This window comes from Onychomys torridus, chromosome 5 (genome assembly GCF_903995425.1).
Source record: "Onychomys torridus chromosome 5, mOncTor1.1, whole genome shotgun sequence".
NCBI lineage: Eukaryota > Metazoa > Chordata > Mammalia > Rodentia > Cricetidae > Onychomys > Onychomys torridus.
This window is the reverse complement of record NC_050447.1, coordinates 85,355,635-85,380,893: the sequence shown is the minus strand read 5'-3', so window position 1 is coordinate 85,380,893 and position 25,259 is coordinate 85,355,635. Positions and strand designations below refer to the sequence as shown.

At 41.8% G+C, this 25,259-nt stretch overlaps 1 protein-coding gene across 4 annotated transcripts in view; it reads left to right on the top strand.

Annotated features, from left to right (window-relative positions):
- The window catches only part of Mpp7 (membrane palmitoylated protein 7), a 217,419-nt gene extending 199,787 nt beyond the window's left edge, over positions 1–17,632 (top strand). For 3 of the 4 annotated variants that reach the window (XM_036188122.1, XM_036188121.1, XM_036188120.1), the window contains 5 exons: positions 3,324–3,404; positions 12,070–12,163; positions 13,203–13,311; positions 15,278–15,421; positions 16,134–17,632. In XM_036188122.1, the coding sequence (XP_036044015.1) occupies positions 3,324–3,404; positions 12,070–12,163; positions 13,203–13,311; positions 15,278–15,421; positions 16,134–16,313 (608 nt within the window). In that variant the 3' untranslated portion in view covers positions 16,314–17,632. The remainder of the gene's footprint in view (positions 1–3,323; positions 3,405–12,069; positions 12,164–13,202; positions 13,312–15,277; positions 15,422–16,133) is intronic. The other variant, XM_036188123.1, reaches the window with a different exon arrangement.
- Positions 17,633–25,259: the final 7,627 nt, after the last annotated feature.

Sequence of the window (25,259 nt, the reverse complement as noted above, 5' to 3'; positions counted from 1 at the left end):
TACCTTTGCAGATTATGATCTAGAATAATCTAAATCTCAGGAAATTCAGACAAAATCCTTTCCTCTGGTCATTCCTGGTATGAGTAAGTGACTTCACGACTGGGTGGCTAGAATTGGTTTGTGAGGTTGAGGGTGAGGTCCATAGTTGTCATATGGAACTGAAAGTGAGTGTCAGCGTGACCTCCTGGGCTTGGCATAGCATTCCGTACTAAGCCAGACACCTAGTCTTTTCTCTTGAGCTAAAAGAAATCATTGGTTTTGGAGGCTGAAGGGTATGTGTTTGTTCTGAGTTCGTTTGCTTGTGATTTGGGTAGTATATGAAATAAAGAGAGTTCTGTTTCCCCTCAAAGAGTCTCTCATTCTAGGAAGAGCTTCAGGACTGAGATCTATGAAAAACACAGATCCCCACCATCTTCTTTCCTGGAGCAGGGCCCTCTATGTTCTAGTATTTAGCATACTTGGGGGAATAAGTAACTGGGTTCACTTCATCTGTACACGGAAAATACATACAATGGTATTCCATTGAAACACTCATTTCCTTTTTTTTTTTTTTTTTAAGATTATATTCTTTATTTTTTTCTGCCTTATAGAATGCACAGCCTCCCTGCGGTTTCAGTCACACCGTCAGTAAGTGCCTATCTGCTTGTCACTCACCATAGAGATCTGTCTTCCTAGTCAGGCTTTTGCCTTGTGGACATTTACACAGGAATCTCAGCTCTCTCCTCCTTAGTGAATTGTGAACCTTGGCAGGATGCAGGGAACTAGAGTTCCTTCCTGAAACTCACTTCATAACTCACTGCTTTTGCTGAAGATTAAAAGTCACATTCAGTACGTGTCCTTGAATGTCTGAGCTGACCACCACATCCAGGTGACCTAGGTGCAAATGCCTTTTAACCTCAACCCCCATGCTTGTAGTTCACTTCCGTTCTACCCCATGATAGCACACATTGCGTGAAATGTAAACAAATGATCTGGGCCCTAAGGATGTGGCACACTGGGAGCACACCTGCCTGGCACATGTGGGACCCTGGGCTCTTGCTCCAGTAACACCAAACAGACACTTAAGTGCCTATAATTTGCCATCTGTGGAAATAGTAGGTGAATGAGGCAGGAGATGTCTTTGTATTCACGGACCTCACAGTCTGTTAGAGGATCAAGGCAAGTAAGCAAGCATGTATAATTAGGGGGGTAGGTCTTTTGAAGTGGCAAAGTGTAGGAAACCCATGAACTTGGTACATAACCCAAAGTTAGGGGGTGGCTGGAAGCCAGCTTTCTGTGGTCTTGGATACACTTCCATCACTCGGGTTCACGTTCTCATGCTGCCCTTAGATCAGGCCTGGTCATCTGTATTATTTCACTTTGATTCGCTTGACCTGCTGCCCCACTTCAGGGGAGGTCCCCTCCCTCTTTCTCCTTATGACAGTCACCTTTGCCACTCTAGCAAAACACTTGAGCAAGTGGCTTAAAGGAGTAAAGGTTGATCTGAGCTCATGGTTTCAGAGGCTCTAGCTGTGGTCAGCTGACTCCATTGCTTTGGGGCTCCTGGCAATGCGGAAGTGCCAGAGTGGAAGGGCATTGGGGGTACTGGGGAGGATGCTGCTCATAGCATGGTGAGCAAGAAGAACGAATCTGAGAAAGGCTGCAAGGTCAAGGCATGCCTTCTCACTTGGCTCTACCATTCAGCCATTGATCAAGCTGAGTCCTTATGATCCAGTCACATCCGCTGCCATCCAAGCATTTAACATAACTTTAGGGAGAACGTCTCAGTGGCAGATCCATGACACTTCGTGTTCTGGTAAACCTGGTCATGGTTTTTATCCAAATTCTGGTGTCTGTCTGTACCCAGGGGCCTTGTTTCAGTACTTGTTTGTACACGATGGCTCTTGAGCCCTTAAATCTGAATTCCTGAGTGGGTGCAGACATCTGACTTTGTCACATGTTTTTCTTCTGGTCATGCCTAGTGCATATATACTGAAATGCAAATTATATTGTCAGAAATTGCATTCCTTTTTATTTCCTTGTTATGCTATTGCTAGGGAAGCATATCCATTTGGAGAGGGGAACTGTATGTCCTTGTAAGTTTTTGTAACAGTGAACACCACTTGAGCATATCATTGAGTTCTCATGGAGTCTTAGGGAACAAAGGGGCATTGACAGAGAAACAGGCTCCAGACAGACATGTAGGAAAGGTAGAAGGCAGTAGCGGGACAAGGTGGGGGCTAGGAGTACCACTGGGGAAGGAAAGCATGGTCCCCAGTCCTGCCCCTTTGCCTCCCTTCACTCACAGTGCCCACTTGGCTGGCCTCAGCTCTGTGTGCCTGCAAGTCCCTCACGGTCCTTTCCCTGGGATCCTCTGGCCCACAGATGATGAGAAAGGGGAAGATAGAGGAATGCAAAGTCTGTATTCCTGGGCTGTACTGAGTTCTCGCCCCTTCTCCCAAGAAAGGGAGCTTTGTGACTCAGACTGAGGGTGCACTTGACCTTACTGGGGCAGGGTCACCTTCTCTAGCATCACAGGAGGAGAAGTTTAGATAGAAGCAAGTAGGGAGCTAGCTCGGGGCAGGCTGGCCTCAGGTAGGTGCTCTGTCTGCTTCTCTCTACAGTTCATCCATAGACCTAACCACAAGCTGTCTGAGGTTTAAGATGGGGAAGGAATGCCAACCCTGAGGCTGATACCTTTATGACTTTCGATTTCAGGCTAGTGTTCACAACCACTCTTTGGGTGGTTTTTATTTAGCCCCAATATCTTCACTGACCAGTCGTTTTCATGAAATGCGATGTGTGTCTGCCATCTTTCTTGGTCACAGCACGTGCCATTTGCCTTGCTCAGCATATGTTCTGTGTCTGTGCCTTTGGCTGATTTAAATGTGTAAGGCCTGTGGCAGCTTTTGGATGCTTGGGGTTGTCTGAAATTCTGTACGGTAGGGTGTCATGACACAGCTCAGCATGAACATGGCTTGCACATTTAAAATGCATAATTGAATTTTTATCCAAAATTAAGTCAAGGCCAATGATTTTCTTTTACTGAAATCTAAACATATTTTTAAAATGAAGTGATCACTCAGGACTGTACAGTATGATTTGTAGGTAAATATCTTTTAGGCTGTTGTATATGGATTGCTTGGTAATATCTAAGGTATTCTCAAGTACGTTTTATTTTAAGTTTTCCAGAAAAAAAAAAAAAAAAGGTAGGTGTATAAACTATTCTGAAGTAACTCTAGAAACCCAGTTCTTTTAATATGTACAGCTTAGCTAGAAATGGACCATTTGCTTGGAATGAAGGATTAGACCACTGTTCTCAATCTCTCTGCCTTCTTTTTCAGGTCCCGTCGGGGTCGGCCTGAACGAGCTGAAACGGAAGCTGTTGATCAGTGACACGCAGCACTATGGTGTGACAGTGCCCCGTGAGTCCTCTAGTGCACAGTGGCTCTCTGGGGACATTAGCAATGGTTGTTAATGGCTTAGGGAGCTTGTGTGGTGCTGGTTACTGTTCTCAACATTTCCTCTCTAGCCCACCCTCATCCCTGAGCAGTACACAGTGACATCACATATAGAGAAGGAACTGGAGCACCAGAGACTCAAGGATTTTCCCCATACTCCACAGATTATTGATGGGTTATGTCTTTATTTCAGCTTACCTATTTGAGATTTTTATGGCAACTTTTAATGCATAGATGACACCAACCTATAGTTACAAATTATCTTCTAAATAAAAGTCTTATTGTTCTGTTTCCCCAGCTAAGTGCTAGTGTTTTCTAGTTTTTCACCAGTTTTATGATTAGAAAGGACCAAACCACAGAGAGCCAGTGGAGACTTCTCATAGCACCAATGTTTCTCAATTACTTTTTATATGTAGTAATTGGCAGGTAGCATTTTAAATAGGCTTTCCATAGCTTAATAGACCAAACATGGTAGGCTTCTTTTGGGTACACAGAATTAGATCTATTTTTATAAAAATGGTTTTCATATGCATTTTTACAAATGAAATATGATACTTGAAACATTTTGATCTCCAGAATAAATGCCATTTGACTACTTAATATGTTGATGTTAGAAAGCTGTCTGAAAGGCCAAATTGAAATGTTGGCTTTTTCAAGTGGTTTTAGTGCTGCATTTAAAAAAATCATTTGTATATTGCCTTTAGCAATGTTCTCCAGTTTTGGAAGAGTTCAACTGTATTTTTAAATTATAGTGTTCTGCTACCTCCAGTTACTTCTTGTTACTACATTTTTCCAAATTACTGTTTGTAATCACTTTTAGCTGTAAGTAAGGGGACTTCTGGTTTTCAACAACCAAGATGAAAGTAAACATGTGGAATGATGCAGGTTGTTGTTTTCTTCTTCTTCTTTTAATTCCCTCCTCTTACAGATGTTGAATTCCAGTGTACAGATAATTAGAAAATTTCACCAAACAGTTGCTAACCTTATCAGGTGCATAATAGTGGGAGGAACCTAGACGGTTCAAAACAGGTTTGTCACTCCCCTGCTGTGTCAGCCCCTTCATATGTCCTGATTTCTATAACTCCATGCAGCATCGCAAAACAGATCACAGAGGAGGAAGTGGGTAGAAAGGATGCTTCACTTGTACTTGGAATCAGGTTTTATGACATCACTTCTCGAGTTGATTACTTTTGTTCAGTGTGAACATAGTACCAGCCTCAGAGCAAAGGAATTGATTCCATCCTGGTGGGGAAGGCATGGCCGTGGTCATGTGTGGCTGAGACTATGCACTCGATAGAGAACCAGGAAGCATAGAGCAAGGCCAGAACTGGAGGCCAGCCTATACTTTCAAAGGCCTGTCCCTAATAATCTACTTCCACTGGTCAGGCCCTACCCCTGAAGGCTCCAGAACCTCCAAAAATAGTCCTGCCAGCTGTGGAACACAGAACATAGGCCTATGGGGACACTTCAGGTTCGAGGCATGACGCTTCTCATTCTCTTCTGTGTAGCGCTGTCCTTTCAAACTGCTGCAGCCCAGTAGATAGAAAAACTTAGTTTCCTTTGAGGGTAAGTACTGTGTACCAGATACAGCCTGCTGTGATAGTTGCAGTGTTGTTGAGAATTCCAAAACAAAGCACTTGGGCCTCAGATTAACCAGACACTAAGATCCTATCAAGACAATATCAAGAAAGTTCTAGGGTTTGGACTTACCAAAGAGTCCATCATTATTGTTACTTCCAGCATGGATTTGGTTTTACACATGTTAATGCCAAAGAATCCTATGTAGAGTGTTTCCCAGGCCTGGTAAGATCTCCCTCAGGCTCATAGGAGAAGGCCTACTAAGTTAGTTGTGTGTCTACAGCAAGTACCTAAAGTATTTGTGGTGTCAGGCATGTATAGCTGGAGCAGCGGCTCAGTGTCCTAGTTAATTCCAGAGGAATATGCTTGAAGATCAGATTTGCAGTTTCAGGTTGTATTGCTTTGCAAGATACTTTGAGCAGACCCTGGAATTTTAGAGAAAATTTTCTGTTTTGATGATCATAGTATTCTGTTTGATGTACACTTCTGTAATGTTCTTTTCTAAAACATATGTTAAATAGCCATTAGAGTCATTAGATTGTAAGAGATGTGGAGCTGTGTAACTTCTGTGCATTGATGGGAACTCAAGTCAACACTTTAGATAACTAAGTACAATAAAACTACACAAATACCATAGAAGCCACAAATTTAATTTCACACCCAATGGAAATGTGTGTGCTGGCAACAAAAGACAAGTACTCTGATGTTCTTAGAAACATTTTTTATAAGCGTCCCAAGCTGAAAGCTACCCAGATGCCACCAGTAATGAGTAGATAGGTAAATCACAGCTTATTTGCATGGATGCCTAGAATGCATAGGGATAACACTCTGTGACTGCCTATACTATGGCTTGATTCCATCAAGAGTAGACTGAGGAAGAGTGATGCAGATCTTTGAGAGCACTGGAGTGTCTCAGCCCATCTGTATGTGATCTGGGGAAGTAGAGTGCCAGACATTCAGTAGTCACTAGAAGACAACCCCAGTCAGTAGCTCTTGAGTTCATTGTCTGTCAGTGTTACTAAAGACATAGACACACGGAAGTAAGCAAAGCAGAAACAAATTTGTATTAAGGAGAACCAAGAGAAAGCAAGAACATGCTTTTTGTTTGTTTGTTTGTTTTTATGAGGGAACTAGAGGAAACTCTGGAGAGGAGAAGGAGACCCCCAGAGAGGAAAAGCCACTGAGTTACTGGCCTAGAGCCTTTGGGCTTATAGCATAAAATGGGCAAGAATGAGATGATTCCTGTTAAGATTGGTTAATTCTCTGAGTATGTCGTGGGCCACGCCACTTAGGGAGCCCCACATAACTGTGCATGTTCCCTTAGCGCAACCCAGGGAGATGCAAACACGCTACACTCGGGCTGCCTGCCCAGTTAGGGTGATAACTCTGTTAGCTCATGTCTTTGGCTATCTGCTAGCCAGTAGCCCCTGGCAGCGTTGCAGCTCACTGACCTTGCAGGCATCACTGGTCTCTGGCCTTAGCCAGGTCTTCTACACATTAGTCACACTATGCTTCCTCTTCATGTTTACATGACCAGCTTGCAATGCCAGTATGGACCATTTCCCTTTATTGTCTCCAGGGAGTCAGCTCTTACCACGGCTATCAAGATATACCTATAGTTGTTTGTGGTTGCCTCATATTTACCTCCCTGCCTGCAAGATGACCTGGGACTGTCTTCTTTCTAGGACAAATAGGGCCTTCTTAGAAGCTGACCTTACCATTTCCTCTGCTACGGATAGCTGCATTAGAAGCAAAGATATGCAGAAAGCTGACCTCTATGTGCTTCTTGGTGGAGGGAGGCTCATGAGAGTGCAGGAAGCCAGTGCACCTGGTGACGGTAACTTTGCCATTTCCCCAGATCCTGCCCTTCTTCATATCAGGTCAGCTTGGTCATCTTATATCCAGCTGCAAGCCCTCTTTATACTCTTTGGTGTTTCCAGTCTTACATATTTAACCTGTGCTCCTTCTAAAGCTAGCATGTGTTCTTGCTGTATCAGAAGAAAACAGGTCCAAAAGAGAGAGACTGTATTAAGTGTGCAGCAACTGTAGTGTGTGCTGTCAGAGAACCTGTGGAGATGGGCTAGGAAGGCAGCTCAAGTGGAGTTCATGAGGCTGGGAGTGCTCTGCTTTGCATTTGAACCCTGATCATATGGTTATGCTCATCTTTGGGATTTCATTAGTCTTTGTAATACACACACACACACACACACACACACACACACACACACACACACACACAATATTGGCACACATTCATATAAGACTTGTATATAAACTTTCCTATATCCTAGTCTGGTTTTTAAATGTTAGATAGAACTCCTGTAGTTCAACTAATTATAATTCATTGACATTTGACTTCTTGGTTTCAATGCTGTGTTACAATTGTGTCAATATTACTGGAGGAAGCTGAGGGGCCAGGGTGTGGCACGAGTCTGTACTGTTTTTATAACTACTTTCAAATATATCATTTTTCCACTTAAAACAGCAGGCCCATGTTTTACTGAAAGTACTCATCTTGAAAAATGTGTCCTTGTGCAGTTTTATCATTTGGACTTAGTGTAACTAAGCTGTCAAGACTGTCACCAGATCATCTGTGAGGCTACTGTCAAGTGTGCATTCCATAATGCATGATGTCACCATGCAGCATGTGACAGTACTTTAAAAAGATACTAAATCTAGTAAGTGCTGTTATTCTTGGGCTCTAACAGCTAAAACATCGCTAACAGAAGGTTCTGCAGTAGATGGCTAATACATTTGGATCTGTAGATTCCAAATCCTTAGTCCGGGCTTTGAACACCTTCCATCGTCGCCAACACTTCTTCATTTTCTGAAGTTTCCCATATAGGCAAGGATCAGTGTTCTCATAGAGCTCAAACTACCCATGTTCTAGAAGACTTCACTGTCTGAGGATACCTCACTTGAGTTTTTCTAGAACAGGACAGCCCTTGTAATCTTCTCACAGACACTGTGAGGGCTTCCTTTAGCATTATCCCTTGTTACTGAGTTGGAGACTTACACTTAGCCCTGAAATTCTTCTCAGTAAAGGAACAGGAGCCATGGCTAACTCTGGGAGCTGGCCTCAGTGTCTTGGATGTCTTGCTCACCTACTAGCTGGTGTACTTCTGAAAGTGTCTAATTTGGTGTGTGTAGGTTCAGGGGGCTCTGTATATTAGGGAAATGATCCCTACATGTGTGCTGTCCATGCTCAGTAAAGCTTTTAAAGTTAGACAAACACAGTCTTTTCTTATTACCAGCAAGTTAATGTAGAGAAAAGTCTCAGTTTTGACTTCCAATGTTGTGGGTTTTTTTGTTTCTTTGTTTTGTTTTTTAGTTCACTATTTGGTGAAGGAGCACTAACAAATATCAGCAGCAAAAATAATAAATGAATTTAGGCCTATTTCCAAAGCAGAAAAAGTACTCATTTAAATATTATTTTTATTCTTGAATATGTATCCTGTAATACACACTCAACAAAATAATTGCCTACGGTAAAATGTGTTGCTTGTTTTCATGATGGAATAAAATTTATCAGTCCTTAATTTTTGGAAAGACTGTGACATTCCATTAAGAACAGCACTAGTTCTTGGTGTTCCATGGGGAGGAGTGAGAAACTGTTGAAGGAGCCTTGTATTAAAATATATTTGCTGGCTTGGTAAAGAGAATTAGGATTTGGAACATAACTGAATTATTTGCCCTTAAAAGTTCACTGCTTTGTGCTGGCACAATGGCGTATCCAGGTAAAGGAGCCTGCTACCCAGCCTGAGGACCTGAGTTTGATCCCAAAACGACCTTCGTGGTGGGAGGAGGGAAACAACTCCAGCAGGTTGTCCTTTGACCTCCACACCCATCCCCATGCAATAAATAAGTAAATAAAATGTTAACGATTTTTAAAAAATTACTTTTCCCAGTTAACAGTTTTCTGTTAAACATTATTAAAAGATAGAATTGATATATGTGAAATGGGCATAGTCCTTTTTCAGCCTCTGTCTGCACATGTGCATGTATTATCACAGGCATAATGAGGAATTCCATTTCAGAAATGCCCGTGCCTGGGCTGGGCTGCTCCCCAGCCCGTCAGATGCTGCTCTGCACTCATCACTGGGGACTCATCAGAATCCTCAGCATTCTGAGTTGAATCACACAGTGAAAACCAATTATTTGTCTTTGCACAGGCTTTTTTGTTTGGTTGGCTTGTTGTTGTTGTTGTTGTTTAGGTTAGCATGAGTTTGCCCTATACTCACAATCTCAAACAGCAGCAATTCTTAAGTGGCATTGTTTGGCATGAAAATACTATAGTCTGTCTGCGTGTTCACCTGATGGTGGATACTGGGCTTCCTCCACCACCTCCACTGTTGACTATTAACTAATACAGCATTATGGTGAACTTTGTGCACAAGAATTTAAAACAACATAGGTTTTTGTTTCCCTTGAACAAGTAAGTAGGAGGATGGCTAATTTTAGAAATTACAAGACTGGTTGGGGTAATGACTCTGCCAGGGAAATGCTCATCTTGTAAGTAGGGTGTCTTGACTTCAGTCATCACAACACAATGTAAAAAAAAGCCACAAATGGTGGCATGTGTCTCTACTCCTGTGATAGGGAGGCAGAAACAGGTGGATCCCTGCAGCTCTCTGGCTAGCCAGCATAGCTCTACTTGGTAAGTTCTAGGTTTAGGGAGAGACCTTGTCTAAATAATGATGCCCTAGGCTGTTCTTTGGCCACATCATGGTGCACGCACACACCCCACACCAAAAACAAAAAACAACCTTTTAATTAAAAAAGAAACCTATCTATCTGACCACATAACTTTTACTTTAAAGCATTTATATCTTATTGAATTAGGAAGAAATAGTATCCTGGCTCAAAGATGAATATGAGGCTTGTGTACATAATGCATGTCTCAGTCAAATACTCTAAGCCTTTGCTACATGTGGTGTGTGTGTGTGTGTGTATGTATCTGTATCTGTGTGTGTATGGTGTGTGTATGTGTATGATGTGTGTGTGTGATGTATGTATGTGTATGATGTGTGTGTGTGTGTGTGTGTGTGTGTGTGTGTGTGCGTGTGCGCCACCCCATTACTCAGAGGTTAGACTAAGATCTGTATATTCTAATCAGACTCACTTCTTTTTTTTAACTTTTAAAGACTTATTAGTTTTATGTATATGGTACTCCATCTGCATGTGTCCCTACAGGCCAGAAGAGGGCATTAGATCCCATTACAGATGATGTGAGCCACCATGTGGTTGCTGGGAATTGAACTAAGGACCTCTGGAAGAGCAGCTCTTAACTACTGAGCCATCTCTCCAGGCCCCGTACTGACTTCCTAAAACAAATTCTGCTGGTTTGAATCTAAGCCGTCTGCAGAAGGGCAGAAGTTATTCTTAGACCAATGTTGGTTTCTAAAGAGAATTAACGTATTCCCCCCTGTGCTTTCCCCACTTTGGGGTTCCTGTCACACTCTTAAACCACCCTGTGGGTTCTGCTGAGAAGGTTTGGGCTGTTGGTTGGTTGGTTTGTTTGCTTTTTGATGACAGGGCCATTTTCAACCCAGGTTCACCTGCCTGGGGACTCAGGTGCTAGAACTCAGGGGTCTCCCAAAGTTAACTGGGATGGTGGCTCTGAAGGTTGCTGCGTCACACCAGTGAAGATTAAAGACACAGACAAGTGGGAGTGGGTGTAGTGAAAGCAGCCTTTGCTTAGAAAACGTAAGGAAAAATGAAAGCAATCCCCACGGGCCCAAGGGGTTCCCAGGCAGAAGAAACCCTGGAGCTGCCTGCCTGAGGCTTTCCATAGGACTGGGGCAGGAACTGAGCACAGACTGGCATGCCTTCTATTGAGATTGGCTAATTCTTGGAGCACATTGAGTCAAAGCCAGTGGAGGGCTCATGTGCTGTGTGTGTGTCCCCGCAGCCCAGCAAGGTCGATAATCAGGCTCTGTTACATGCTGCTCATCCAGGTAGGGCTGGTGGAGTCCACCGCCCATCTCTGATTTCTGCCTGTTAGCTGCCGATCTTGCTGTGTGCTGTCCAATCAGGACTGAATGGCCACTGTCAACCTTGCCACTGTCAAACTGCTCTTTGTTCTCAGCATCCATGTGTCTAGCTTGGGTTTCACCATGGGGTACCACATTGACACAGCTCCCAAGATGGAGCCTTAGTCCTTCTTAGCTGCCTCATGTCTAGCTCCTCGTCCATGGGGTGATCTGGGGGAGTCTTTTCTCTGGGATAGGGGAACCTCCTCTATTAAAAGCCATTTCTCCCCACAGTTTAGTCAGTTACATTTAGCTTCACTAGAAGAAGCATGAGTATGTGAGAGACCAGTATCTTGTGTAAGTGTATTTTTAAGGTTCTTAGATAATGGTCAGGTGTCCAGGGCTCTTGATTGTAAGAGCAGCCGGGTTAAGGTTGTGGTGGGTTTCATGTGTGTGTCCACATGGGAAAGCATTGTGTTCTGTCATTGTTTGTCCACGATCCTGCATTTTCTGTTCCCTTATCATTCACTCACAAATAAGTAGGCAACATTGGCAAAAAGTTGCAAGACACTGTTGTTGATGACTTGGCGGGAGTGGTAAAGAACACACGGCGGTATTTGATTTCATTCAGTTAGTAAAACAGAACACTGAAGGTATGTGCTGCGCGTTGTGCAAAGAAGGCTCAGCCCTCCGCACAGTCAGCAGTATGCTCACTTTAGCAAAGAAAGTTCACACACGACAAAATAAGCAAGTTATCTGCAAAAGAAAGGTGATTTCCTGGGGAGTGGGTTAAACTCTGCACGGACGACGGCGTTTATGTATCTACTCATATTAAAGCTTCTTTAAAGATTTGAGTAATGATCAAACCCATGGAGCACGTAGATCTTCAGTCTGAACATTGTAACGACAGTGGAAAAGTCTGAATTTATACTCCATTGTATGTTAGCGGCTAATTCACCCTTTTTTCTATATGTTTTTAAATCTCGTGTAGGAAACTAACTTAATGTACTCAATTTCTTTTTAATTCTTTAAGGTCACTGACATAGACTTTTCTCAACTCCTTTTCTATCAAATTACAGACACCACTAGAGCAAGAAGAAGCCAAGAGAGTGATGGTGTGGAATACATTTTCATTTCCAAGCATCTGTTTGAGACAGATGTACAAAATAACAAGTATGTGGAATTTATGTTGATTTTTTTTCTATTACTATTGTTCTTAAGCTGGTGCCTATATATCGAGTTTTAAATAGCCTAGGGTTCCCTTCCATTTGAAATGCATTTCACTTATTACAGTACTATTTGAGGCCCTTAAAAAGTAGTAGTTCAGTTAGCAATTACTGATGTTCACATCTACTTTTTTTTTTTTTAAGTACCGTGAGTTACTACATTTCTGTTCAGCTAAACCTATAGGAATTATTTTGAAGCATGCGGGAAACTTCCCAGTATGTTTCCATGACTTTTTTTTTTTTTCCAGTGCAGTAATTGAATCTTAACATGTAACTTGGGTAGGACTTTATTTTAAAAATTAATGGCCAGCTATATGATAGGCTTGCTCTGCAATCTTCTTCAGCACACCTTCGTCTGGCATCGGCACATCGGAGTAAAGCTGCCATGTTGCCCACACTGTCTTCTCCAGCTGGCTCCTACTCCACCCGCCCCCACTTTTCCATTGCTGAGGTGTGGCTACTCAGGGCGTCAGAAGTAGGGTGTGTTTTCACGCAGTATTGTGGGATTTTATTGGAACATCAAAATGCTTTCTTCAAGTTTGGCCCTCTGAGTGTGTTTTTATAGCACATAATCGCTGCCCTGGTTCCATTAGCCACCTCCCAGCTCCTGTGGCTCCAGTGCCCAGCTCTGGGACTCTGTAGTGTGCAGTGAAATTCCAGTAGTTTCTATTGTTTGGCTTATTCACTGTTTTATTGCATTGCATTAGTTCTGAAAGGGGGTGATGGAAAACATTAACGCTCTGCTGAACCAAAGTACTTTTTTGGGCTTAAGTGTAATACAAGCAAGTGTTACTGATTTGAAAATGTGGAAGATTTTTTTTAAATTGACATTTGCTGAAATGCTTGGCTCTGTTTATTTTATTAAATACAGCAAAGAAAATTTTTACATGTTCAGCAAAAAATATCTTTTGCCTATGAAGTATAACTTGCCACCTGCTTTTTTTCATATTCACAAACCATTCTGATGAGTGTTTAATTTTCTACAGGTTCATTGAGTATGGTGAATATAAAAACAACTACTATGGTACAAGTATAGACTCCGTTCGCTCTGTCCTAGCTAAGAACAAAGTTTGTCTGCTGGATGTCCAGCCTCATGTAAGTAAACAAAGCATGCAGTTTCCTGTGAGCCTCCTGCAGCATCTCAGGATGAGCTTCACATGAAGTCTTCTCACTTACATGTAGGTTGGTTAAGAAAAATAAAGGCCTGATGTTATTAGGAAATAAGAGGGAAAGAAGCCCTGAGGTCAGTTTCTAGTTTTTATTCACTCATGTTCGCTGGCTATTACATGTTCATTTAGGATCTTTTAAAAATGTTGCGTATATAGCATGCTTTGTGTTATGCCTTATTCTCAGTGTTTATAATCTGACAGTGGCATTTTACATCATTGTTCTCTTGCTCTAATTTGATCTTGTACACAATGTAGATATTTAAAGCCCAGCAGAGCTATGAGGCACTGTTCAGTAATGTCTTGTCTGAGATGCCACAGAGGGACCTTGTGCATCACCCAGGTGCTCTTGTGAGCACTTTGAACTAAGAAGGCCAGTGGGTGAAAACGTTCAATTCCTTATGTCATACAACTCATCCTCTGATTGGTACCCAAGCCCAGCATTACCCAAAGATTCTCCTTCTAACGATGGTGGTGCTCTGGGATGCTTAGCCTCCCAATTACAGTACTTCCACACCTCTTAGGGATGGAGAAGCTAGAATTATAGAATCCTTAGCATCAACTTGGAAGCTGCCTTCTGTCCAGGCACCAGGAAGAAGTGGAGGCATTCTTGCTTGGTTTGAACTCCCTGCCGATGTACTGGACCTCCTTACTCCAGACTCATCAAGTGCATTTTCACCAGCACCTCTGTGCCTTCCCAACTCTGCCATCCCCCCTTCATCCTCACCATCTCTCTCTCTCTCTCTCTTTTAACACATAGAGTCCATCTACTTAACCTCACAGTGGGATGTCTGAAATATTCAGACTCTGGAGAGGCCCTCATGTAGAGATCAATAATATCAGTTCTGGCCCTTCTGCCAGTTACCCTTGACTATAGTTCAGTCTGCAGACGTCAACACTTAAAAACCCAGGTGTGAATCGTGGGAGCCAGCAGGGTCGAGGACCCCTCAGGAGAACACAGCCCACAGAATCAACTAAGCAGGGATCATCAGGGCTCAGAGGCTGAAGCCTTTCACAAGCCTGCATGGGTCTATGCTAGGTCCTCTGTATATATGTTACAGTTGTGTGGCTGGGTGTTTTTGTGGGACTCCTAATAGGAGGTGTGGGGGTGTCTCTGACTCTTTGGCCAGCTAGTGGGATGGTTTTCTTCCCACTGGGTTGCCTCTCCCAGCCTTGAGATGAGGGTTTGTGCCTGGTCTTACTGCATTTTGTTATGCCCTGCTCTGTTGATATCCCTGGGAGGCCTGCTTTTTTCTGAAGGGAAATGAAGTAGGAGTAGATCTGGGGAGATGGGCAGTGGGGGAGAGGGGAGCTGGGATGGGAAACTGTGGTTCGGATGTATTGTATGAGAGAAGATTAAAACATAAAAAATAAAAACAACCCACGTGTGTTGGTACATACCTGTAATCCAGCACTCAGGAAACTGAGGCAAGAGTTTTAGGAATCCCAGGCAGGCTCCTATGCAGTCCTATACAGTCCCAGGCTGCATAGTAGGACCCTGTCTCAAAACAAAACAAGACGCTTGATATGGGTGGGGAGGTGCTGGCAGACCTCATGGAGAGCAGAGACTGCGCAGACTCCAGCTTCTAACAGAGAAAGAAATGGACAACTAGAGACAGGAAGTCACCAGCCTCATCACGTCTTTTAGAAGCTTGGGTCTAGAACCTAGTTTTCTGGTGGTTTTAGCCACTGTCTTCCAAAGTAGTGATGGTTAATTTCAAATGTTTAAAGTGAAAGTTGCATTCTCTAGCTGCTTTTCAGTTACATTGTCAAGAACTTATTGAATAATAACCTTCTGACATTGAAGAATCATTTTAAAAAATTTTCTCCTTAGAAAATCCAGAATGTATGAGATTATGAAGAAATATGAAAAGAAAATCTTTTCTGTGTTGCAGACAGTGAAGCATTTAAGGACACAGGAGTTCAAACCCTATGTGATATTTATAAAGCCTCCATCGATAGAGCGTTTGAGAGAGACAAGAAAAAATGCGAAGATTATTTCAAGCAGGGATGACCAAGGGACCGCAAAGCCCTTCACGGTGGGTGTCATGATGCTTATGCTTAAGCAACACTGAAATGCTTGCACACAGTACTTTCGTTGAAGTTGTGATCCAGAACTCTCCAAAGGCAGTTGTGCTTTGGTGTGTGCATTTTGAACGATGGCATTGTGAACTCTTCATGGTTTTATGAATCGACATTGTACTTTGTAGAGCTGGATATGGTAACGCACCCTGTAGTCCATAGCACTCCAAATGCGGCAGGAGGAGAATTGATAGTTAGAGGTCATTCTTTTCTGCCTGCCATATTTGAAACCAGCATGGTCAACAGAGCAAGACTCTTGTCTCCAACCATTATCCACAGCAGTAGCACTAACCACCGTTTCAGGGCTGCCTAGCTGGCACAAAAGTCTGTCTTCACTCCCAGTGTCACCAGATGAACAAAAGAAAACGCATCAACAACGAAGTACAGCATTATGTATGCATGGGGAGTCAGCAGCAGCTCTGATACCTGTGCTAATGGTGATGTGCTCTTGTGTTGGTTCATTAGTGATGACCCTGCAGGGAGTCCAGTTACGGCTGGTGTTAGCAGTTAAAACCCCTGAGAAAGTAGTGATAGGAAAGATGATTTTGATCTGGGCTTGGTTAAAAGTCGGAACACATCACAGCTTCAGGTAAAGTTGTAAAACATTTCTATTGATGTGAAATGACACAATTGCCTGGTTACTTAATTTGTCAATCCTTGTTTTTATAGGAAGAAGACTTTCAAGAAATGATTAAATCAGCACAGATAATGGAAAGTCAATATGGCCATCTTTTTGACAAAATCATAGTAAATGATGATCTCACTGTGGCATTCAATGAGCTAAAAACAACATTTGACAAATTAGAGACTGATACCCATTGGGTTCCTGTGAGCTGGTTACATTCATAACTCAGGAAATTTCCATAATTGTCTTTTTTATGGAGTGCATGATTAGGTCAGCTACCATGTTTTTGGTAGGATATTTTAAAATCCGTATCACTGTCATAGATGTAAAGTCTTGATAAAATTTTAATTCAGTTTTGTTTATATCTTTTATGGCCTTATTTAAAGCATATGACTGTACAATCTAAAAGTCAAAAAGTGCTATATTCTTAGCAGAAATTTGAATTTCCTGGTTGTCTTTAATCTAGTTCTGTCTCTGTTGTGAGGCAGTATGTAGCAATGTCCATGCCCACCTGTGCTCAGTGCCCTTCACTTTGCATGCTTGTGGCTGACAGCATGGACTTAGCAGCCTTGGGCACCCCACAGATTTAACTGAGCTGGAAATAAGACCCCTCCTCTTACTGCTCCTGTACACAAAGTATGTTCTTAGTGTGCACTTTTAAACACAGAGGAGAAACTCCATTTCTTTTCTTGAGGGAGTAGTTCACATATTATAGCTTAGGAAATCCTTTGGAGTACATATCAGAGATGCTGCAAATATGCTATATGGGAAAATTGGATTCTTCTTTTTTTTTTTAAGTTGAGAGTCTCACTGTGCTGTCTACACTGGCTTTGAACTCAGCCCTCCTTTGCCTCAGCCTCCCATATACGGGTACATGCCACTGCAACAGGCTTGGAAATAGATTTAAATAATATTATAGATGTAGACAAAAACCTTTCCTTGTGGTTTAGTAAGAGTGGGGGTATCTTAGGGCAAGTAGTGGTTACAAAGCACCTTCTGTTTTAATCTGTTACTTTTCAGAAGATACTGCTGGAGTCAAAATGTTTTCTTCTCTTGCTTTGGAATTTCTCAGCGAATTATAAGAATGAGACAAGTATTCTAAAATATGTAGCACACATATGAGAGTACAGTTAAGGAAAAAGTGATCATGTTTCTGTATTGTGTAATCACCACACATTTAAATTGTGCCGCAGTGTGTTTTAGAAACCTATATTGTGTTAACTCTTTGTCACCAAAATGGTTAACATTGGCTGGATTCCATCTCAACCTATTCTGAAGGAAGATAGATTTTTAAAAGTTTAGATGACACTGCTCTTTCTTCTTTGATGCTTTAGGTCTCCAGCAAGTGAATAATTCGAAATATTACAAATGTCCCCAGTTCAGAGAGCCATCCCAGGGAGCAGTGTGATTCAGTCAATAGAAAAATCTTCACATCTATGACTTTCATACAAAAGTTATTTTTGTTGCTTTGTAGAGAGTTTAAATGTCATGTTTAAAGAAAAATGAAATGTAGGGAAATTTTATATATTTGTGAAATATTTGAAAGGCATATTTTTTTAGTTATCAAATAATGCTATTCATAAAATAAATTGTATGTAAAGATACCATAATTTAAAGTAGTAGTTTTATAAACAAGGTCAACATTCCGTGTAAATATTTGACCTTTTGGCAGGTAGGCCCACATGCATGTTAGGTGTCCACTGCTGTTTAATAGTATCTGTTGCTAACTTTCCTGAAGACATGTCAAATTACTGTGAGAAGCCGAAACAGAAAGTGCTCTAGTGACCTCACTGTTCATTTACACCCAACATTCAGATCGGTGGACTAATGACCACAGTCCATGTGTGTATTAATTAAACAATAAGCCATGCAGTTTTAACATAGGATGGCTAGCAGACTCCTGTTCTGAAGCCAATAACCTGTGTGGCCCGTCTAGAAGCACAAGTCTTAAAGAGTTGGTTTTGGTGGAATATTTCAGCCAGCGGGCAATGCCTACACTTCTCATAAAGCAAATTTTTGTACCAAGAGTGATAAGGAATGTGTGCCAGCATAGGACATTCTGTGACTGCTTTAACCCACGTTCTGTTCCTTCCTCTGAGAGATCTTCACAGACTGTTTTTCTTCATCTGGGGATTGTTGTCTCCTTTCTTCATTTTGGGGTGGAGTGTGTAAAGGGCAATGGAAATTTTGAGTCCTTCTAGGTAGTATAGGTGATAGAATGTTATGAAAATACAAATGGAGTGTCAGCCACTGTTAGAGAGAAAAGCAAAGTTTCAGTGTTGGTCCGTACAGTTAAAATTGAACCTAGTGTGGAATGCTTTTCTCCTCATCCAGTTAGAGTGGTCTAAAAGTAAAGAGATAAAATTGAAACAATAACTACGTTTTCGCCGAGTAATATGGAAACTTGGCGTCCATAAGGCTGACATTCCTGGCACTATGTAATCATTGAGTGTACCTAAACTATAGTGATTTAAAATGAGCAAACATGTAAACTCAGATTTACAAAACTATGGAGTCAAAATGTCCCTAAAGATACAGATTTTTATTTATTGTTCCTTTGGCCTATGGTGGATTTATAGATAAATGTAACAAAGTTTTTTTTTTTTAATCTTAATAAAGTATCTTCAAACAATGTATCTGCTGGAAAGTTGTTTAGCACTTGAGCACGCTATAATTGTTCTACCCTGTGTCGCTTTTTCCACGGTGGAACAAATTCCTTCCTTCACTATGATGTAATTTATTTGATCTTTCCATGCCTAAAATTGAATGTTATATTTCTTTTCAAATAATGCTTTCATCAATATTAGTGGACAGATGGAACTAGCTAGTCTTGGTCTGTAAGTATAGCAGTTTGAAGATGTGCAGGAGAATGGAATGGGTGGTCCAGACCAGTGTGTTGGGAACGTCCATCTTCACCTTCTCCACTGGGAATCGGGATGCTACTTCCACCTCTTGATCCAGTTACAGGAAACGATCTTGTCAGCTGGGCCTAGGAGAACCAAATGTCTTCTGCTTGATGGAGTGTCTAAAACTGGCCTTGCTTCAGTCATTGTAGTTAGTTAGCCCAGCCCTGCTTCCACTGGGAGAGTTCTGATATAGCAGTTAAGAGTCTGGTGTTTGAAGCCGAAATTGATGGATCAAGTGAGTGATCAATTGATTTTTGTAGGGCTGAATCAAACTTGGAGCCTTTTACATGCTAGGAATACATATAACTACCACTGCTTTAAGTCCCCAGCCTGGAATCTAAAGTTCTTGTTTGATTTCTGGTTTTGACTATTACCACCTTTGAGACCTTGGTGGGTAAACTGAATATCTCTAGTTATCTTTTTTTTTTTTAACCAGGGAGATGTGAATAATAACAGCAAATATCACATGCTCTGGGTGTGAAGTAACAGAATCCATGCTGTACTTAGAAAACAAGGAATGGAAGTACTCAGTGATGGTGAATTGCGTTTGATGGCGGTGGTTGTCACATCACAGTTTAGTCATAGGTCAGAATTCTTCATCACCCTGAGTAAGAAACTCATGAGTCACAGCCAGTAATTTCTACAATAAGCTTTATTATTGGAAAAGCTCCATTGCATTCCACCATACAACATATCATACTTAATAGGTTACTCTTAGTAGGGAGCAAATCACATTTTATTTTGAGGCCACTGGCTCTGGTGTAACATACTTAGTAACAATTTGAAAGAAAGACCCTCTGGTTGAGTCACTGTCTTTTCTTCTTACCTAATGCTTAAGGTCTTGGCAGACAGAAGCTGTTTTGCATACCACCCACCTTGTATGCCTGTATCATCACTGCCTGACTGAGTTGTGTTTGTCATGGAAACTGTGTGATTGACAGTCTGCTGTGGGAAAGGCTATCCATCTCATATGTCACAGTTGAGAAACTGGGGACCTTATGTCCTCATTTCCTTTTCTGTTGCTGAGATAAAATACCCCAACAAAAGCTAAAGTTGGTCTGAATTAATTGTGACAGTCTTGCATGATTGATGTGAGTTAATCATGCGACCTGGTCCAGGTTCCATGTTCCTCTTGCAATGGAGTTAGGAGAAACATCTGAGTTAAACACCTGAACACAAAGTGTAAATCCATATGCCCTCCCCCATTCTTCCTATCCAGAGTGCTGAGCTTAAAGGCATATCATGATACCACCATGCCACCATGCCTATGTCATCATGCCTTGCTTAGTTGGCTTTCTTTATTTGGAATTAAGATATAATTATCCCCCCAGCTTCCTCTCCTTCATCTAACACCTCCCATGCCCTCACATTATTTCAAATCCCTAGCCTCCTTTTCTTTTGTTGTTATGGTTTTATACAGACACACAAAAATAAATGCATGCATGTCATACATACAACATGCATACATGCATACATACATGCAACCTGCTGAGTCTGCTAAGTGTTGCGTCTATGTAGATGGTTTCAGGACTGACCAGTTGGTATTAGATATCCAGTTAGGATGTTTACCCCTGCAGATGTTTCCGCCCTCTCACCAGTCATTAAATGACTTTATCTAAGGATGGAGCCCCATGAGATTTTCCCCCCATACATGTTGGTATGTCAATTGGTAGCATCCTTGTTCAGGTTTTGTTTAGGTAACTATACTGTTGAAATTTCATAGGTATAGCTTCCCTATCATTTCTAGAAGTCACAATCTCAGCAGTTTTCCTGGTCCTCTGGCTCTTATAACCCCTCCCCCCACTTCCAAAATGTTTTCCAAGCCTTAAGTATAGGGGTTGTGTTGTAGATATATCAGTTGAGGCTGGGCATCCCATGGTCTGTTATTCTCTGAATTTTGACCAGTTGTAGTTTCTATGATTTTCTTTGCCTGCTGCAAAGAGAAGCTTTATAAATGAGAGTATAAAGATAAGTATTTAGCATGAAGTTAGGACTCACGTGTGTTATATGTAATTTTAGACATATATAAAGTAATACGATGCTCTATAGCAGTGATTCTCAACGTGAAGGTCATAACACCTTTGGGGAGTCAAATAGCCCTTTCACAAGGGTTGCCTAAGACTACTGGAGGAAAACACAGTTACTTACATTATGATTTACAACAGTAGAAAATTACAGTTATGAAGTAGCAATGAAAATAATGTTATGGTTGGGGGTCACCAAAACATGAGGAACTGTACTAAAGGGCTGCAGCATTAGGAAGGAGCTACTGCTATGTGGCTTTTTCAAGCATCCTTCATGTTGTTTATACCTCCTCACTCCTTTTCCTTCTGTGTTCTCCTCCCCAGTTAAATAAAGCCTCACCCACATTTTCCCCATTTCCACTTCCATATCAACTATTTATTCTTCTATTCCTCTTTCTAGAGCCCCTTCCTACCACAACCCTGGGGTCCCTTTTTTGCTTTGCTGGATTCTACTGTTACTCCAGGGGTAGATACTAATATCTGAAGATTTGTAGCTAGGAACTTCAGATGAGAGAGATTATTCTGTGTTTGACTTTTTAGCTCTAGGTTGCCTCACTCAACATCATACTTTCTAGCTCCATCCAACTATCTGTAACCTTCGTGAGTTCACTTTTCTTGACAGGTAGTGTAAATGTACTATTTCCATTATCCATTCATCAGCTGATGGGCATTCAGGTTGTTTCCATTTCACTGTTGTGAATGGAACAGCGAGAACACAGCTGAACATGTGTCTGTGGAGTAAGACATTGAGTCTTCCGGCATATGCCCAGGTGTGGTATAGCTGTATCATATGATAGATATATTTTTAGCTTTTTGAGAATTATCCATAGTGCTTTCCAGGGTGACTGCACCAGTTTGCAATTCCACCAAAAGTGAATAAGGGTCCTCTTTCCCCACCTTCTTTCCAGTATTTATTTTCTTTTAGCCATTCTAACTGGGGTAAGATGAAATCTCAAAAATGTTTGTTTTCTGTTGCTGTGATAAACACCATGAGCAAAAACAACTTTAGGAGAAATGGGTTTGTTGAGCTTACACATCCGCATCACAGTCCATCATTGAGAAAAGTCAGGGCAGGAACCCAAGCAGAAATCTGGGGGTAAGAACTGAGGCAGACACCATGGAAAAGTACTGATTACTAGTTTGTTCTTCATTGCTTGTTAAGTAGCTTTCTTGGGCCGCACAGAATAATCTGCCCAGGAGATTCACTACCCATAGGGCTGGGCCCTCCCACGTAAATCATTAATTTAAAAAAATGCCCATAGACAGGCCCAAAGGACAATCTAATGGAGGAAATTCCTTAGTTTTGATTCCTTCTTAGATATGTCTAGGTTTATATTGAGTTGATAAAACTAACCACAGAAATAAAATGAAATTTCAATTTATCCAGAAAAATAACAATGAAACCATCAGAATCTATGGAATAAGACAATGGAGCTAAATGCTTCTGAAGGTATAGAGAAAATACTGGCTCCAGCAGCTTGGGAAAGAAAAACACAAGTAGGATTTTGGCTCTGTTACTGACTTTTCTAGGAATGCACAAGCATGTAAATCAAGAGAGTCTACCTCTTCCTCCCACCAGAACTTAAGTAAGCTTTTTGCCCTTTTGAAGCATAATGTGACTACTAGCAAGGCCCATGATGGCTTTTGAGTCTCCAGTGTAGCATGTCTGTGCACTCTTTCTGTGGCGCGTGCAGTAACTGCACACACTTGATCACCATTGCCTTCCAGGGAAGCCAGTTTTGAACATTTATGAATCAAAATATGTTTTTATTTTAATGGATTTCCCTTTCTCCCTTCCATGAGAGTGGTGTAGAAGGCACCCTTAGGAGTTGGTCTGTGAGGCCCCAGAGGCCCTCCAAACAGTGGAGGCTTTTGTTGGTCGTCTCGGTTGACCACCAGAACTGAAGGATGGGATTGTATTGTACCTCAGTTGTAAGATGCTGAGCAAACAAGCTGGAACTGAGCTGGCAGCTTTCTCCCTGCTGGCTAGCTTCTAAAGTGTTGGGAGGTGTTGTGTAGGCTGATGGATCTCACCCAGTCATAAACCCTATGAGCCACAAAAATCAGAACAGTGGCACAATTGTTGTAGAGGTCACCAATTGCCTTCTGACTAGATTTGAGGGCCATTCCACAGGAAGGAGCCTATTCCCTGTACTGTACGTCTAGTTGACAACCTGCTCAAGAGAAGAACCTACTGTTGTTGACTACACTGACACGCCATCAAGCTACATTCTAAACACCTGTGCTTATTATACTCCTACACAAAAGCTGTGCTCTCTGAACCAAAGAAGCCTCTCTTTGAAGTAAATGTTGATGAATGCAGAGATTCATGACTGGCCCAAGCTGCTTAGCATAACTGATGATTGAGAGCTCCCTGCTCAAAGGGTCAGGGAACATTGTGGGGTGGCAGGGAGTGCATAAGAGTCAGAAGGTAGGATGAAGGGCTGAAAAAAATACTATCCTCTCCACTAGACAGTCATTTCAATCATGATCTCACAACACTTAGGCTATACGAGATTGGGCTTATGAACAATCAGTCATGGGTGGATAAAGGACCCACAGGATGCTTCCCCTTATGGTTGAATTATTAGCTATGCATAGGTTCTGGGAGAGAGTGAGTCATGGTCTTCAGTGTGTACCACTGTTGAGCTCACATGTGTAGCATGAATCTTAAAAGTTCTCATTAATTAAAAACAAACCTGGAGCCAGGTATTGGGGTGAACGCTGAAAGATGAGAGAAGCAGAATCAGCCACAGCTTCCTCACCCTGCCAGTTCCTCAGCTGATCCTGTTTCCTCAGACTGAAGGCTTCTGAGTCCTCATCCGAATGGGTCTCACGTGAACTGCTGCTCAAAGCTAAACTCATAAAAAGGCTCTAGTTCTTGGTCCTCACGCCTTTCTGCTTCCTGCCATCACTTCCTGGGATTAAAGGAGTGTGTCACCGTGCCTGACTGTTTCCAGTGTGGCTTTGAACTCACAGAGATCCAGATGGATCTCTGCCTCCAGAATGCTAGGATTAAAGGCGTGTGCCATCATTTTCTGGCCTTTATGTCTATCTAGTGGCTATTCTGTTCTCTGACCCCAGATGTTTATTAGGGAGCACAATATATTGGGGGACACAATATCACCACACACAGGCCCCAACAGATAGCTCCAAATCTATGGTGACACAGATGGCCCTGGGTTAACTCAGTGATTCACAAATGGAAAAAAAAAAAAAACATGAATATGAGAAAGATTTGAAGGGAAGAGAGGGAGGGAGTAGGAGATGGAAGAGAGTTGCAGATGAGAGTGGTTAGTAATTGTGTACATGCGTGAAACTATTTTCAAAGTTTTAAAAATAGAATGAAAAATATATAAACTATAACAAAGCATCCCTTTAACCCTATTAGTACTGTATTTTATGTGATAACTGTCACCAGAGAGGCTGTGAATAGGCTGTGAAAGACAAAACAAATACAATAAGATTGAAGAAAATAATGGACATTGTTACAGACTTAAACACTGAGTTAGGAAGAATAAGCTGATAGTCTCCTGAAATACAATGTTGAAAGGATGAAGGATGAAAGTTAAAAGGGTGTAGAGACATGGAGAGGAGTAGATTTGAGGAATTCCATGTTCATCTCCCTTAAGGAGAAAAGTTAAGCTACACTCACGTAACATTCGAATGAACCACCTCCCTAAACTGAAATTTTTGGCATAAAATCTCCACCTGGTACCCTGTAATGATGCTGCAAGATGCAATGCTTCTTAAAACACATGATACAGGGAAAAAAGGAGAGGGGGTGGGAGGAAAGAGAGAGGAGAAGGAAACATCCAGAATAAGGAATTTATCCATGTATGGATATCCTCATGGCTTGGACACTTGTGGAAGCCCCGCCCCCACAGCAGTCTCAACTACCACCCCATCACAGCAGCAATATCCCTTCCCAAGCTTTCAGAAGAAACACTCACACTGAAACCATTTGTATTGGGTACATATATATTCTTTAACTCTGAATCCCCACATCCAGTGCAGTCAAATTCACTCCTTTATTAACCCTCATGTGCAAAAAAAAAAAAAAAGATATGTACCCAATCCATGCCAGTCACTCTGTTTCAGACGTGCCTCTTACTCCTGCTACTAGCTAATGTCTCCTATAGCTATTCCAATTGGATATATTTTGATTCTCCCTACTCTGCATCCCTCTTCTGTGGCCTCGCCAAGTGTCACACCCTCACTATTTCCTGCTTGTTTGGTT